Raw genomic sequence first — 14,315 nt, 5'->3', positions numbered from 1 at the left:
ACTGAACAAAAATATGAAAGCAACATGTAAAGTGTTGGTCCCATGATTCATGAGCTGAAATAAAGTGTCATTTTTGAGAATTTGGCAGTAAATCCAATTGGCCAGGACCATCACACCTGGCTTCTTCACCTGCGTGGGTGTGCTGGGGAGTACTTCTGTCTATAATGAAGCCCATTTGTGTGGAAAAACTCATTCTGATTGGCTGGGCCTGGCTCACAAGTGGGTGGGCCTATGCCCTCCCATACCCACCCACCCATGGCTGCGCTCCTGCCCAGTTTTGTGAAATCCATAGATTAGGGCCTCATTAATTTATTTATATTGACTGATTTCCTTATATGAACTGTAACTCAGTAAAAACTTTGTTGCGTTTATATTTGTTCAGTATATATATATATATTTAACTTGTCCCTCACCAACTCTTACGCCCCTTCTGGTCGTATATAAACTGCTGCACCCACATTATCCTCATTCAATAATAGGGGAGTTTTATTTCTGTCAACTAAAAACAAGAGTACACACAGAAACCACCACAATGCATAAATTGATAATATATAACATGGTACACTGTATATACATATAGCAATGTACAAACATGTCATGAGAGGTAATAGAGTCCCATTTTATTTGTCACCTGCGCCGAAGGAGATGGCTGCCGTTTTACGATCCCCTAACCAATTATGCTACGTGTGTGTCATTTTTTGCCATTTTTAAAAACGTATTTTGTACCTAATGTTTCTATTTCTGAGACCGTAAGTTGGATGGTGGTGTGTGTGTAGCGTACACCTGCTGTGTAAATAGGCCACTGCTGTCATCATGCAAAATGTAACAAAACCACACACACTGCATGAGGGCATGCATATATTTAAGCACTTATTTAAGCATCCCTCAGAATGCACGCAGTTTTAGGCCTACATTATGTCACATTTCAAAAGCTTTTTGGTAAGTCTAAAATGATTGATATCATTTTAATTCACATAGTTTAACTGCATTCTAAATATTACAAACAAGCAGACAAATTGCAGTAAATATTAAAAACGTATTCAATAAGAAGGCACCAATGAAAGAAAATGATCTATGATCTATGTCAGATATGAAAAAAAAGCACATACTGTACAATTAATGGCTCGAGTAGTTACGTTATTTTAATTTAGTTAACTAAATTAAACACATCTATAGATTTGGTACTTTACAACATCCTGGGTCTGTATGTTTTTTATTATTTACAATTTAATAAAATACAGATATGTAACCGTCTATCCACCTCTCACCCCCCCCTTCTTGTCTACCCTAGGCTGTATCTGGCCTGTGTGTTGTTCTCGGGATAAGGCTTAGTTTGATTTGGCTTATGTTTAGGTTTAATTTAGCGTGGGTTTGCTTAGCTCTTAGACTGTATCTGTTATCAGTCCAGGATGTTGTCGTCAAGCGTTCCGGTCACAGGGAGGGATATATTCCAGACCCAGATGAGCAAAGATCTCCTCCTCTGAACTAGCCCTTAGATACAGCGTCTGATCAGAGAGCAAGAGAGAGCAATGAGTAGGAGAGAGACAAGGGAGAGAGAGAGAGAGAGAGAGCAAGAGAGAGAATAAGAGAGGGAGATGGAAAAGACAGAGTTAGGAAACATAAGACCATAGTTTAACCCTCAGATCACTACAGCTGATTGTCAGCATCACGTCTTTGTGCAGGTGCCAGCCCTTTGAAGTGAGCACACAAAGACACGATGCTGTGTGTACCCAAATAAACTATTTCAAATGTGTGCATGTGTATTACTTTTGAGAGAGTGTGTCTGTATCCATTAGTGTCCAAGTATCTGTGCCTTTTGAATTGGTTGAATCCTTCTTGACTATGATGTGTGGATTCAAATAAAGTATCGTGAGACTGAAATTACAAGACTGTTATAATACTGTTTTTGCATCAAATGGTTGTGTTATGCAACAGAATAGGGGGTTGTTATAACTATATTGTGTCTGTGTGAACAGTGGGCCTTGGGTTTAATGCGGACAGTAGATTTACGATGCCTTTGGTGATAAAACCGAAAAGGCCGCATTTCATCGCATGACTTGGTGTTTGTGTGCTGGGAGGTACCAGGGTGGAGATGGCTCGAGTACGGATAATTATGAGACAAACCTGGTTTTTGGGGACCATACCCTGGTTGCTACACAATGAGAAGTCTTTACAGCAGATACTCTCTGCTGTAAAGATACTGATACTGTCTGCTGTGAATTATTAGTATATTTTATACAAATCCTAACCCTCTGACCCATTCCACATATCTGTTGTTTGTCAGAAATGAACCACTACTGTATTGAAAACGTGTGTGTGTTTGAGAGAGGGTGTGTACCCGTTTTCTGTCGTACAGAGCATGGCTGCTCAGAGTCATGGCCTTCTCATGTACTGCCCAGCGACGCAGCTCTCTCTCAAACAACTGCACAGAGAGACAGAGAGAGAGAGAGAGAGAGGGAGTAAAAGAGTGAGTGTGTGAAAGAGAGAGAAGTCTAGTTGAAAATGCGCTCCACTCGCACGTCATCAGGCAAAAGACATTTACATAGGTGGAATCCCAAAATAAACGTGTCAAGTGATCAAACAAAATGTAGCTAGTTGTGCAAGACATTTTATAGTAATTAGCATATTGTTTTTAAATGTTTGCATGCTTTTCTCCTCTGAGAAAACAACTGCTTCAAAGGGGGTGTAGCAGATCAAAACTCTTCCTGGAAGGACTCTGGTAGGATACACATGACTATCCTCAATGAAAGGTGGCTATTGAGGAGGGGAGGACACTCTTCCTACTAACAAAATGTACACTCTCCTTGACTACTTATTTGTTTCCGGAGGAAAGAAGAGAGAGGACAGACTTTTCCCCAAATGAGATAAGGCCTAAGATTCACATGGAAGGCTGGTGGGGGGTGAGTTGCATCTTAAAGCCTTATAACAGTAGCACAAGTTAGTGGTCGGGGGTTAGGTTTAGGCCGTACCTTCGATCCAGTCCAGCCCAGCAATGCGAAGGGAAACTGGCTGTATGGAGAGACCACCAGGTCTACCCTCACTGCTCTCCAGGACCGGGGACCTGAGCACTGAGAATGACCCAGCACCCAGCTCACCTTCTGGGCATGGTCACCCACCACCACAAGGGTCTGGGGAAGTGGGTGAGGAGACTCGGAGTGGGTGTGTGGATCTGTATTGGTCAGTGTCGGTGAGTATGTCTGTGGACCATTCCCCGTCTGGATCTCCCTCCCTTCGTTGTCTGTGCTCAGTCTAAAGATGGAGAAGCATCTTTCAAAGCGGTCCATGTTAGAGGCTGGCCTCGCAGGACCCTCTTTGCTCTCCAGATAAGAGTTCCCAGTGGTCTTCTGGTACAACAGGAAGCCCTGGGGACAGAATAGAGTGTTACACCCGTGGGGGTACAGAAACATCCTTACTCAGGTGGACTTGTTGAACTGAACAGGCGTGATGGTGTTTTGTATAGTAAACAGCTAAGCATACATTCCATATTTAGTTGACAAAAGGAAATGGGGAAATGCTTTCTGGGAATTGTAATAGATAGTGTAAAGTTGTTCGGATGGAAAATAGAAACATCTGGTGTGTGTTACCTGTGCTTCAAGCCAGGACACCACCTTAGGCATGAGCCCCTCCTCTCTGCCCTCGTCAGGATGGGTTATCAAGAAGTCCACATCATGACCAGTCTGCTTACCTCTATAGTAGGGATGTGACAAATGAACACGTTTGCTCACATTTAAAAACAGCAAGAAAAAATATCTTACAATTCCAAGTCAATTCACAATGCAGAATAATGAGATTGTAATGTTCTTTGTTTCACGGAAACATGACTCACTCGGGATACGTCATCAGAGTCGGTACAGCCACCTGGCTTTTTCTTTTAAAAAATATGTTTTTTACCCCCTTTTCGTGGTATCCAATTGTTGTTAGTAGTTACTATCTTGTCTCATCGCTATAACTCCCGTACGGGCTCGGGAGAGACGAAGGTCGAAAGCCATGCGTCCTCCGAAACACAACCCAACCAAGCTGCACTGCTTCTTAACACAGCGCGCCTCCAACCCGGAAGCCAGCCGCACCAACGTGTCGGAGGAAACACCGTGCACCTGGCTACCTTGGTTAGCGTGCACTGCGCCCGGCCCGCCACAGGAGTCGCTGGTGCGCGATGAGACAAGGATATCCCTACTGGCCAAACCCTCCAAAAACCCGGACGACGCTAGGCCAATTGTGCGTCGCCCCACAGACCTCCCGGTCGCGGCCAGCTGCGACAGAGCCTAGGTGCGAACCCAGAATCTCTGGTGGCACAGCTAGCACTGCGATGCAGTGCCCTAGACCACTGCACCACCCGGGAGGCCCCACCTGGCTTTTTCACGCGCCAGGCGGGGCGCATCGCGCCGACAGAAACAAACATCTCTCTGGTAAGAAGAAGGGCGGGGGTGTATGCCTTATGATTAACGAGATGTGGTGTGATCATAACAACATACAGGATCTCAAGTCCTTTTGTTCACCTGACCTAGAATTCCTTACAATCAAATGCCGGCCGCATTATCTACCAAGATAATTATCTTCGATCATAATCAGTCGTGTATACCCCCCCCCCAAGCAGACACATCGACGGCCCCGAAATAACTTAATTTGACTCTATGTCAACTGGAAACCACATATCCTGAGGCTGCATTTATTGTAGCTGGGGATTTTAACAAGGCTAATCTGAAAACATGGCTCCCTAAATTTTAGCAGCACTTTGAATGTACGACCCGGGCTGGCAAAACCCTGGATCATTGTTATTCTAACTTCCGCGACACATTTAAAGCCATAACCCACTCTCCTTTTGTAAAATCTGACCACGACTCCATTTTGTTGCTCCCTGCCTATAGACAGAAACTAAAACAGGAAGCACCCGTGCTTAGGTCTGTTCAACGCTGGTATGACCAATCGGATTCCACGCTTCAAGATTGCTTCGATCACGTGGACTGGGATATGTTATGCTCCGCATAGCGTCGGACAATAACATTGATGAATACGCTGATTCGGTGAGCGAGTTTATTAGCAAGTGCATCGCTGATGTTGCATCCACAGCGTGTATTAAAACATTCCCAAACCAGAAACCGTGGATTGATGGCAGCATTCGTGCAAAACTGAAAGTGCGAACCACTGCTTTTAATCAGGGCAAGGTGACCGGAAACATGACCAAATACAAACAGTGTAGCTATTCCCTCTGCAAGGTAATCAAACAAGCTAAGGGTCAGCATAGAGACAAAGTAGAGACGCAATTCAACGGCTCAGACACGAGAGGTATGTGGCAGGGTCTACAGTCAATCACGGACTACAAAAGGAAAACCAGCCCAGTCGCAGACCAGGGTGTCTTGCTCCCAGACAAACTAAACAACTTCTTTGCTCGCTTTGAGGACAGTACAGTGCCACTGACACGACCCGCTACGAAAACCTGCAGCCAACGTGAGTAAAACATTTACGGCATCCCCAGCCGGGTCCTCAGAGCATGCGCAGACCAGCTGGCTGGTGTGTTTACGGACATATTCAATCAATCCCTATCCCAGTCTGCTGTTCCCACATGCTTCAAGAGGGCCACCATTATTTCTGTTCCCAAGAAAGCTAACGTAACTGAGCTAAAGGACGATCGCCCCATAGCACTCACTTCAGTCATCATGAAGTGCTTTGAGAGACTAGTCAAGGACCATATCACCTCCACCCTACCGGACACCCTAGACCCACTCCAATTTTCTTACCGCCCAAATAGGTCCACAGACGACGCAATCGCAATCACACTGCCCTAACCCATCTGGACAAGAGGAATACCTATGTGAGAATGCTGTTCATCGACTACAGCTCAGCATTTAACACCATAGTACCCTCCTAACTCGTCATCAAGCTCGAGACCTTGGGTCTCGACCCCGCCCTGTGCAACTGGGTCCTGGACTTCCTGACGGGCCGCCCCCAGGTGGTGAGGGTAGGTAACAACATCTCCACCCCGCTGATCCTCAACACTGGGGCCCCACAAGAGTGCATTCTCAGCCCTCTCCTGTACTCCCTGTTCACCCACGACTGCGTGGCCATGCACGCCTCCAACTCAATCATCAAGTTTGCAGACGACACTACAGTGGTAGGCTTGATTACCAACAACGACGAGACGGCCTACAGGGAGGAGGTGAGGGCCCTCGGAGTGTGGCGTCAGGAAAATAACCTCACACTCAATGTCAACAAAACAAAGGAGATGATTGTGGACTTCAGGAAACAGCAAAGGGTGTAGCCCCCTAGTCACATCGACGGGACAGTAGTGGAGAAGGTGGAAAGTTCCTCGGCGTACACATTACGGACAAACTGAAATGGTCCACCCACACAGACAGCGTGGTGAAGAAGGCGCAGTAGCGCCTCTTCAACCTCAGGGGGCTGAAGAAATTTGGCTCGTCACCAAAAACACTAAAACTTTTAAACGCACAATCGAGAGCATCCTGTCGGGCTGTATCACCGCCTGGTACGGCAACTGCTCCGCCCACAACCGTAAGGCTCTCCAGAGGGTAGTGAGGTCTGCACAACACATCACCGGGTGCAAACTACCTGCCCTCCAGGACAACTACACCACCCGATGTCACAGAAGGCCAAAGTACAACAACCACCCGAGCCACTGCCTGTTCACCCCACTATCATCCTTCTAGCTTCTATCTCAAGGCCATCAGACTGTTAAACAGCCATCACTAACATTGAGTGGCTGCTGTCAACATACTTACTCAAATCTCTAGCCACTTTAATAAGGAAAAATGTATGTAACAAATGTATCACTAGCCACTTTAAACAATGCCTTTATATAATGTTTACATACCCTCCATTACTCATCTCATATGTATATACTGTACTCTATACTAGAGGTTGACCGATTAATCGGAATGGCCGATTGACTAGGGCCAATTTCAAGTTTTCATAACAAATCGGAAATCGGTATTTTTGGGCGCTGATTTTCCGATTGTTATTATATATATATATATAGTTTTTTAAAAATATATATTATTTTATATATATACACACCTTTATTTAACTAGGCAAGTCAGTTTAGAACACATTCTTATTTTCAATGACGGCCTAGGAACGGTGGGTTAACTACCTTGTTCAGGGGCAGAACGACAGATTTTCACCTTGTCAGCTCGGGGGATCCAATCTTGAAAACTTACAGTTAACTAGTCCAACGCAATAACGACCTGCCTCTCTCTCGTTGCACTCCACAAGGAGACTGCCTGTTACGCGAATGCAGTAAGCCAAGGTAAGTTCCTAGCTAGCATTAAACTTATCTTATAAAAAACAATCACTAGTTAACATAATCACTAGTTAACTACACATGGTTGATGATATTACTAGATATTATCTAGGGTGTCCTGCGTTGCATATAATCTGACTGAGCATACAAGTATCTAAGTATCTGACTGAGCGGTAGTAGGTAGAAGCAGGCGCGTAAACATTCATTCAAACAGCACTTTGTGTGTTTTGCCAGCAGCTCTTCATTGTGCGTCAAGCATTGCACTGTTTATGACTTCAAGCCTATCAACTCCCGAGATGAGGCTGGTGTAACCGAAGTGAAATGGCTAGCTAGTTAGCGCGCGCTAATAGCGTTTCAAACGTCACTCGTCCTGAGCCTTCTAGTAGTTGAGCGAGGATAGGGACGCAAGCTATACTGTTACACTGGCAATACTAAAGTGCCTATAAGAACATCCAATAGTCAAAGGTTAATGAAATACAAATGGTATAGAGGGAAATAGTCCTATAATTCCTATAATAACTACAACCTAAAACTTCTTACCTGGGAATATTGAAGACTCATGTTAAAAGGAACCACCAGCTTTCATATGTTCTCATGTTCTGAGCAAGGAACTGAAACGTTAGCTTTCTTACATAGCACATATTGCACTTTTACTTTCTTCTCCAGCACTTTGTTTTTGCATTATTTAAACCAAATTGAACATGTTTCATTATTTACTTGGAGGCTAAATTGATTTTATTGATGTATTATATTAAGTTAAAATAAGTGTTCATTCAGTATTGTGGTAATGGTCATTATTACAAATACATAAAAATATAAAATAAAAATTGTCCAATTAATCGGTATCGGCTTTTTTGGTCCTCCAATAATCGGTATCGGCATTGAAAAATCATAATCGGTCAACCTCTACTCTATACCATCTACTGCATCTTGCCTATGCCGTTCGGCCATCACTCATTCAAATATTTTTTATGTATATATCCTTATTCATTCCTTTACACTTGTGTTTATAAGGTAGTTGTTGTGAAATTGTGAGGTTAGATTACTTGTTAGATATTACTGCATGGTCAGAACTAGAAGCACAAGCATTTCGCTACACTCGCATTAACATCTGCTAACAATGTGTATATGACAAGTAAAATTTGATGGTTCTATTACGCACGTATGACCACTAGGGCCAGGCAATGAAGTTCTACCTACCACAGTCATATAGCCTTGAAAACGCCTCAATGAAGTTCTACCTACCACAGTCATATAGCCTTGAAAACGCCTCAATGAAGTTCTACCTACCACAGTCATATAGCCTTGAAAACGCCTCAATGAAGTTCTACCTACCACAGTCATATAGTCTTGAAAACGCCTCAATGAAGTTCTACCTACCACAGACATATAGCCTTGAAAACGCCCCAATGAAGTTCTACCTACCACAGACATATAGCCTGTGGTATAGCCTCGGCTACGGCATGTTTGTCTGTCTGTAAGGGTACACTACGGCTTTTTTAAATGCTGAAACTAAACCTTCTCTGGGAATCGTTTTGAAGCGCCACTGAACGGGCATTTTACTAACCTCCATCACTATTCAACCATAACGGTCAATAAAATGACCTAGAGCTGCCTGCGTGCAGACCACTCTCTCCTAAAAAAAGTATGTACATTATTTTTTTAAATACTGTCACTTACCAAGACATTTAGCAGAAAACATTTTCCACTAGTCATCGACTACTAAGAATCAGTATTTTTGGAACGGAGGAGACTGATAAGTTGCAGTACTTCCGAGAACACAAACACTCGCATCTTTCATAGCGAGCTAGCGAGGGACGGAGAGAGAGGGGAGGGGCACAGTATAGGCAGGTCGGCCACCAGGCAGACGGAGTCAGAACCGTGCAGTAGGCCCATCTTTCATAGCGAACTAGCGAGGGACGGAGAGAGAGCTGCAATCAAAAGCTGTATCTCGCAATGGAATGCTGTATTTCGCAATTTCTTAGCTTGCAATGTCTCGCAACTTCAGTAAAGCAGGGCCTATCATCAATGAATGTGCTAGGATATTCTACACGCAACAGACTGAAGACACACTGGCATCATTAGTGAAGAGAGAGCAGGAGAGCCAGCTGCACTGTGATTTTAATTTTGTGGGGGGAAAGAATCCGAATTTCGTTTAAACGTTCACAACCCTACACTAGAGAGAAATAGAGAGGGACAAGATCAACGAAGGACAGAAATAGAGGGGAAAGAAAGAAACGTAGAGAGATACAGACCAGTTATATGTCCCTGAATGCGTAGAGCAGTGAAAACTGCTCAGCGTACCTCCTGAATCCTCCAATCAGAGTGATCTCTGCCCCCGGGAGCACAGCATGGACCGCCCTCTCCACAATCTGACCAATTGCAACAGCCTCTGATTTTGTGACAGGCAGGTTCAGTTCGTCATAATATTGCAGACCTGAGAGGGAAAGAAGAAGAGAAGAGGATTGAGTGACCTTTGCACTGACTGTAGAAAACTATTGTGCAGAGGGCACTTTGGGCTTACTACCACTGCTCAGAGAGGCTCTTCACACACACACACACACACACACCTGCTCGTTGCGCTCTGTTGAGTGTGTGTCCTGATCTTTGCAGGTCGGAGGGGGTGTGTATTCCCTCCTTGAACCAACGGTCGGCTGTCTTCGCCCCTACCCCGAAAATACCTGTTAGGGCCTGAAACACACACTTCTCTCCAATAAGTGGAAGCAAAGGACAGAGAACCATGGACCATAACCAGAGATGGAGGTCTCAGTGCACCCTAACCCACCTTCATGGCCTTAAACTGTTCTGAATGCGTGGTGGTCTCCACCTCATGAGATACACCATCCTCCAGAACCTCCTAAAGATAAACAGGGAAAAGGAGGGACTGAGAGGCAGATTGAGAGGTTCTGATAAGAGACCTGGAGAGAAGAGACCAGAGAGAGCGAGAGAAATACACACACAGGCAGAAAGAGAGAGAAATACACACAGGCAGAAAGGAGCAAGAGAAACACACACACAGGCAGAAAGAGAAACACACACAGGCAGAAAGAGAAATACACACAGACAGAAAGAAATAGACACAGACAGAAAGAGCGAGAGGTGAAAACATAGAGAAGTGAAAAAAATAGACAGCTGTCTGTATCCAGACCTTGATGACTCTGAGTGAGTGCTCCCCCAGACAAGGCAGTCCTCGTAGTTGCTCTGCCCCTCTGACCTCCTGGGGGAGGGACTTCAACAAGGCTGCCGCCCTACGGAACGCCACTCCCCGTCCCTCGTTTTCACCGAGCTCCGCATTCTCAGCCAGTATGGACAACGCATCCTACAGGGGGGAGAAAAAGAAAGGGGAGAAGGGGAGAGGGAGAGAGAGAGAGAGAGAGGAGGGGAGAGAGAGAGACGGGTACAGGGAGAGAGAGAGAGAGAGAGGGAGGAGGGGAGTGAGAGAGAGGAGGGGAGGGGAGAGAGAGAGAGAGAGAGAGGGGGGAGAGAGAGAAAGCAAGAGAGAGAAGGAGACAGGGAGAGAGAGAGGAGGGGAGACAGGGAGAGAGAGAGGATGGGAGAGAGATGGAGAGAGAGAGAGGGGAGAGAGAGGAGGGGAGAGAGGAGGGGAGAGAGAGGAGGGGAGAGAGAGAGGAGAGGGAGAGAGGAGAGAGGGAGAGAGGAGGGGAGAGAGAGAGAAGAGGGGAGAGAGAAAGGAGAGAGAGGGAGAGGGAGAAGAGGGGAGAGAGAAAGGAGAGAGAGGGAGAGGGAGAAGAGGGGAGAGAGTAGAGGGGAAAGAAAGAGAGAGAGAAGGGGACAGGGAGAGAGAGAGAGAGAGAGAAGGGGAGAGGGATAGAGAGAGAGAGAGAGAGAAGGGGAGAGGGAAGAGGGAGAGAGAGAAGAGGTGAAAGAGAGAGAGAGAAGAGGTGAGAGAGAGAGAGAGAAGAGGTGAAGGAGAGAGAGAGAAGAGGTGAGAGAGAAAGGAGAGAGAGGGAGAGGGAGAAGAGGGGAGAGAGGGAGAGGGAGAAGAGGGGAGAGAGGGAGAGGGAGAGAGAGAGAGAAGAGGTGAAAAAGAGAGAGAGAGAAGAGGTGAGAGAGAGAGAGAGAGAAGAGGTGAGAGAGAGAGAGAAGAGGTGAGAGAGAGAGAGAGAGAGAGAGAGAAGAGGTGAAGGAGAGAGAGAGAAGAGGTGAAAGAGAGTAGAGGGGAAAGAAAGAGAGAGAGAAGGGGACAGGGAGAGAGAGAGAGAGAGAGAGAGAAGGGGAGAGGGAGAGAGAGAGAGAAGGGGAGAGGGAAGAGGGAGAGAGAGAAGAGGTGAAAGAGAGAGAGAGAGAAGAGGTGAAAGAGAGAGAGAGAGAGAAGAGGTGAAAGAGAGAGAGAAGAGGTGAAAGAGAGAGAGAGAAGAGGTGAGAGAGAGAGAGAGAGAGAGAGAGAGAAGAGGTGAAGGAGAGAGAGAGAGAAGAGGTGAAGGAGAGAGAGAGAGAAGAGGTGAAAGAGAGAGAGGGAAGAGGTGAAAGAGAGAGAGAAGAGGTGAGAGAGAGAGGGAAGAGGTGAAAGAGAGAGAGAGAGAAGATGTGAAAGAGAGAGAGAGAGAAGAGGTGAAAGAGAGAGAGGGAAGAGGTGAAAGAGAGAGAGAAGAGGTGAGAGAGAGAGAACAGGTGAGAGAGAGAGAGAGAGGTGAAAGAGAGAGAGGTGAGAGAGAGAGAGAAGTGGTGAGAGAGAGAGAGAAGAGGTGCGAGAGAGAGAGAGAGAAGAGGTGCGAGAGAGAGAGAGAAGAGGTGAAGGAGAGAGAGAGAGAGAAGTGGTGAGAGAGAGAGAAGAGGTGAGAGAGAAAGGAGAGAGAGGGAGAGGGAGAAGAGGGGAGAGTTGAGAGGAGGAGAGACAGAGAGAGGAGGTGAAAGAGAGAGAAGAGGTGAGAGAGAGAGAGAAGAGGTGAAGGAGAGAGAGAGAGAAGAGGTGAAGGAGAGAGAGAGAGAGAGAGAGAGGTGAAAGAGAGAGAGAAGAGGTGAGAGAGAGAGAGAGAGAGAAGAGGTGAAAGAGAGAGAGAAGAGGTGAGAGAGAGAGAGAGAGAGAAGAGGTGTGAGAGAGAGAGAAAGAGAGGAGAGAGTAGAGAGGAGGAGAGAGAGAGAAGAGGTGAATGAGAGAGAAGAGGTGAAAGAGAGAGAGAGAGAGAGAAGAGGTGAAAGAGAGAGAGAAAGAGAAGAGGTGAAAGAGAGAGAGAAAGAGAGGAGAGGAGGGGAGAGAGGAGGGGAGAGAGAGAGAGGAGGGGGGGGAGAGAGAGAGAGAGGAGGGGAGGGAGAGAGAGAGAGAGGAGGGGAGAGAGAGAGAGAGGAGGGGAGAGAGAGAGAGAGGAGGGGAGAGAGAGAATAGAGAGAGAGAGAGAGAGAATAGAGGTGAAAGAGAGAGAGAGAGAGAGAGAGGAGGGGAGAGAGAGTAGAGGGGAGAGAGGTATATAGACAGCTCGTTCAGAAAATACAATATGCTTTGGACAACATTAGTTAGTGTTTGGGATGGAACAAAGTAGACATAGACATCATTCAGAACATAAACACATTGTAAGAAAGGAGGGGATTGTGGAAAGGAGGAGGACTCACGGTCAGTGTTATGTTGTGGTGCAGTAGAGGGGTGTGTCTCTGACAGGCATAGCTGGGTACTGAGACCACTGCCAGCTCCAAACCAGGCTTCTCTCTCTCCTGTGGAACAAGGTTGTGTACATTAGGCACACCCCACAACATTTATTTTATTGTCACATAGACTGGATAGGTGCAATGAAATGCGTTGTTTTACAGGGGCCGTAAGAAAACAGACAAGGACTACCTGGACTTTTTGTTGCAAAATTTTTCAGTTGCGTGCCGCCATGAAAATAACCCATATCATTCTCCACTATGCGAGGAAGATGACATTAGTACGGGTAGTGGTAGTCGGTACAGGTAGGTGGCCTGGCTATATCCTACCTGTAGTCTGTGTCTGTCCAGTATAATCACGGGAATGCCAGCATGCATGCTCTCTGTGTACCAAACGATGTCCAGGAGATGGACTGAACCAGGTCGGGCTGTCCTGCCTTCTCCCCCTTCTCTCCCCTGTCCTCCAGTCTGGAGGTCCAGCCAAGTCCGGACTTCCTCCCCAGAATTATTCTCGGACACGATATGAGTGATGGAACAGCTAGGGAAACAGAGAAAGAGAGGTTACCAAGACTTGATTTACATTGGCAAATATCCCTAAAGTGTCCCTAAGCACCCTTGTTCCCTTTCATTCAAGACCACTGATTTATAGGAACTTAAGTCTCGATTGATACCTACTCAATCTTTCTAGCCTAGCTATCGGTCTTAGATCTGGAGACAAGGTGAAGTTATTAGCATACATTATTTTCACCCCAGAAGATTGTTGTTCACACTACCTTAAGGAGTATTCTATGTTGAAACCTTTCCCCCGGCCGAGCCGAGTGAGGAAGGCTCTCCGACTGGCTCCCATCTTTCTCTCCAGGAGATAGATGACAACCCCGGGAAACTTGCTGGTCCTGTCACCGCTGCTGTCGCTTGTAACGGAGCAGTTCACTTTCCTGCGCTTTAGAGGGACCATATTTGTTGGCAGACTCGCTCATCTGTCTATAAAACCGACAACAGATACATGAGCAACGGTTCATAATTCTCGCGAGTGTGCTTCTTCTTCTTCCTTAAGGTTTTATGGCAGACTACGCCTATTGATGTATAGCCGCCACCTACTGTACGGATAGTGACAATTTAATGTTATGCAATGTTAACACGTTTCCCATGCCAATAAAGCCCCTTGAATTTAATTGACCAGTATCTTGGGTTCCCGACTGGCGCAGCTGCATCTCAGTGCAAGAGGTCCCTGGTTCAAATCCAGGCTGTATCACATCCGGCCGTGATTGGGAGTCCCATTGGGCGGCGCACAATTGGCCCAGCGTCGTCCGGGGTAGGCCGTAAATAATATTTTGTTCTTAACTGACTTGCATGGTTAAATAAAAAAAAGTGTGCTGCTGTCTTGCTACCACGATGACATACATGTCTCATCAAGTCAATGTTGGACAACCACCTTCTGCAGCAAGTGCAACACTAAAAATAG

General features: G+C 46.1%; 1 protein-coding gene across 2 annotated transcripts; it reads right to left on the bottom strand.

Moving 5' to 3' along the window:
• Nucleotides 1-462: 462 nt before the first annotated feature.
• On the bottom strand, nucleotides 463-14,290 carry polm (polymerase (DNA directed), mu). Of its 2 annotated transcripts, none has more exons than XM_036976935.1 (11): nucleotides 13,627-14,290; nucleotides 13,184-13,391; nucleotides 12,824-12,922; nucleotides 10,404-10,574; nucleotides 10,041-10,112; nucleotides 9,826-9,958; nucleotides 9,560-9,692; nucleotides 3,585-3,687; nucleotides 2,970-3,362; nucleotides 2,339-2,422; nucleotides 463-1,505 (listed from the first exon to the last, which is right to left on the bottom strand). In XM_036976935.1, the coding sequence occupies exons 1-11, from the start codon at nucleotides 13,806-13,808 to the stop codon at nucleotides 1,419-1,421; spliced, it is 1,665 nt and encodes a 554-aa protein (XP_036832830.1). In that variant the 5' UTR covers nucleotides 13,809-14,290; the 3' UTR covers nucleotides 463-1,418. The 2 variants fall into 2 exon arrangements, with proteins under 2 accessions (XP_036832830.1, XP_036832831.1); XM_036976936.1 differs by having other exon boundaries at nucleotides 9,826-9,946; nucleotides 13,627-14,288.
• Between the last annotated feature and the right edge of the window lie 25 nt (nucleotides 14,291-14,315).

This window comes from Oncorhynchus mykiss, chromosome 5 (assembly GCF_013265735.2).
Source record: "Oncorhynchus mykiss isolate Arlee chromosome 5, USDA_OmykA_1.1, whole genome shotgun sequence".
Classification (NCBI taxonomy): Eukaryota; Metazoa; Chordata; class Actinopteri; order Salmoniformes; family Salmonidae; genus Oncorhynchus; species Oncorhynchus mykiss.
The sequence above is the reverse complement of the archived record's forward strand: the minus strand, read 5'-3'. Positions and strand labels throughout refer to the sequence as shown.

Bases quoted from the DNA above. Each gene is read 5' to 3' on its own strand.
- polm (XM_036976935.1), bottom strand. From the start codon at position 13,808: ATGGTCCCTCTAAAGCGCAGGAAAGTGAACTGCTCCGTTACAAGCGAC. The intron at 10,113-10,403 runs GTCTGGATACAG...GTTTATCTTTAG, and splicing joins ACTCACTCAGAGTCATCAAG to GAGGTTCTGGAGGATGGTGT. The intron at 9,959-10,040 runs GTGGGTTAGGGT...ATTGGAGAGAAG, and splicing joins AACAGTTTAAGGCCATGAAG to TGTGTGTTTCAGGCCCTAAC.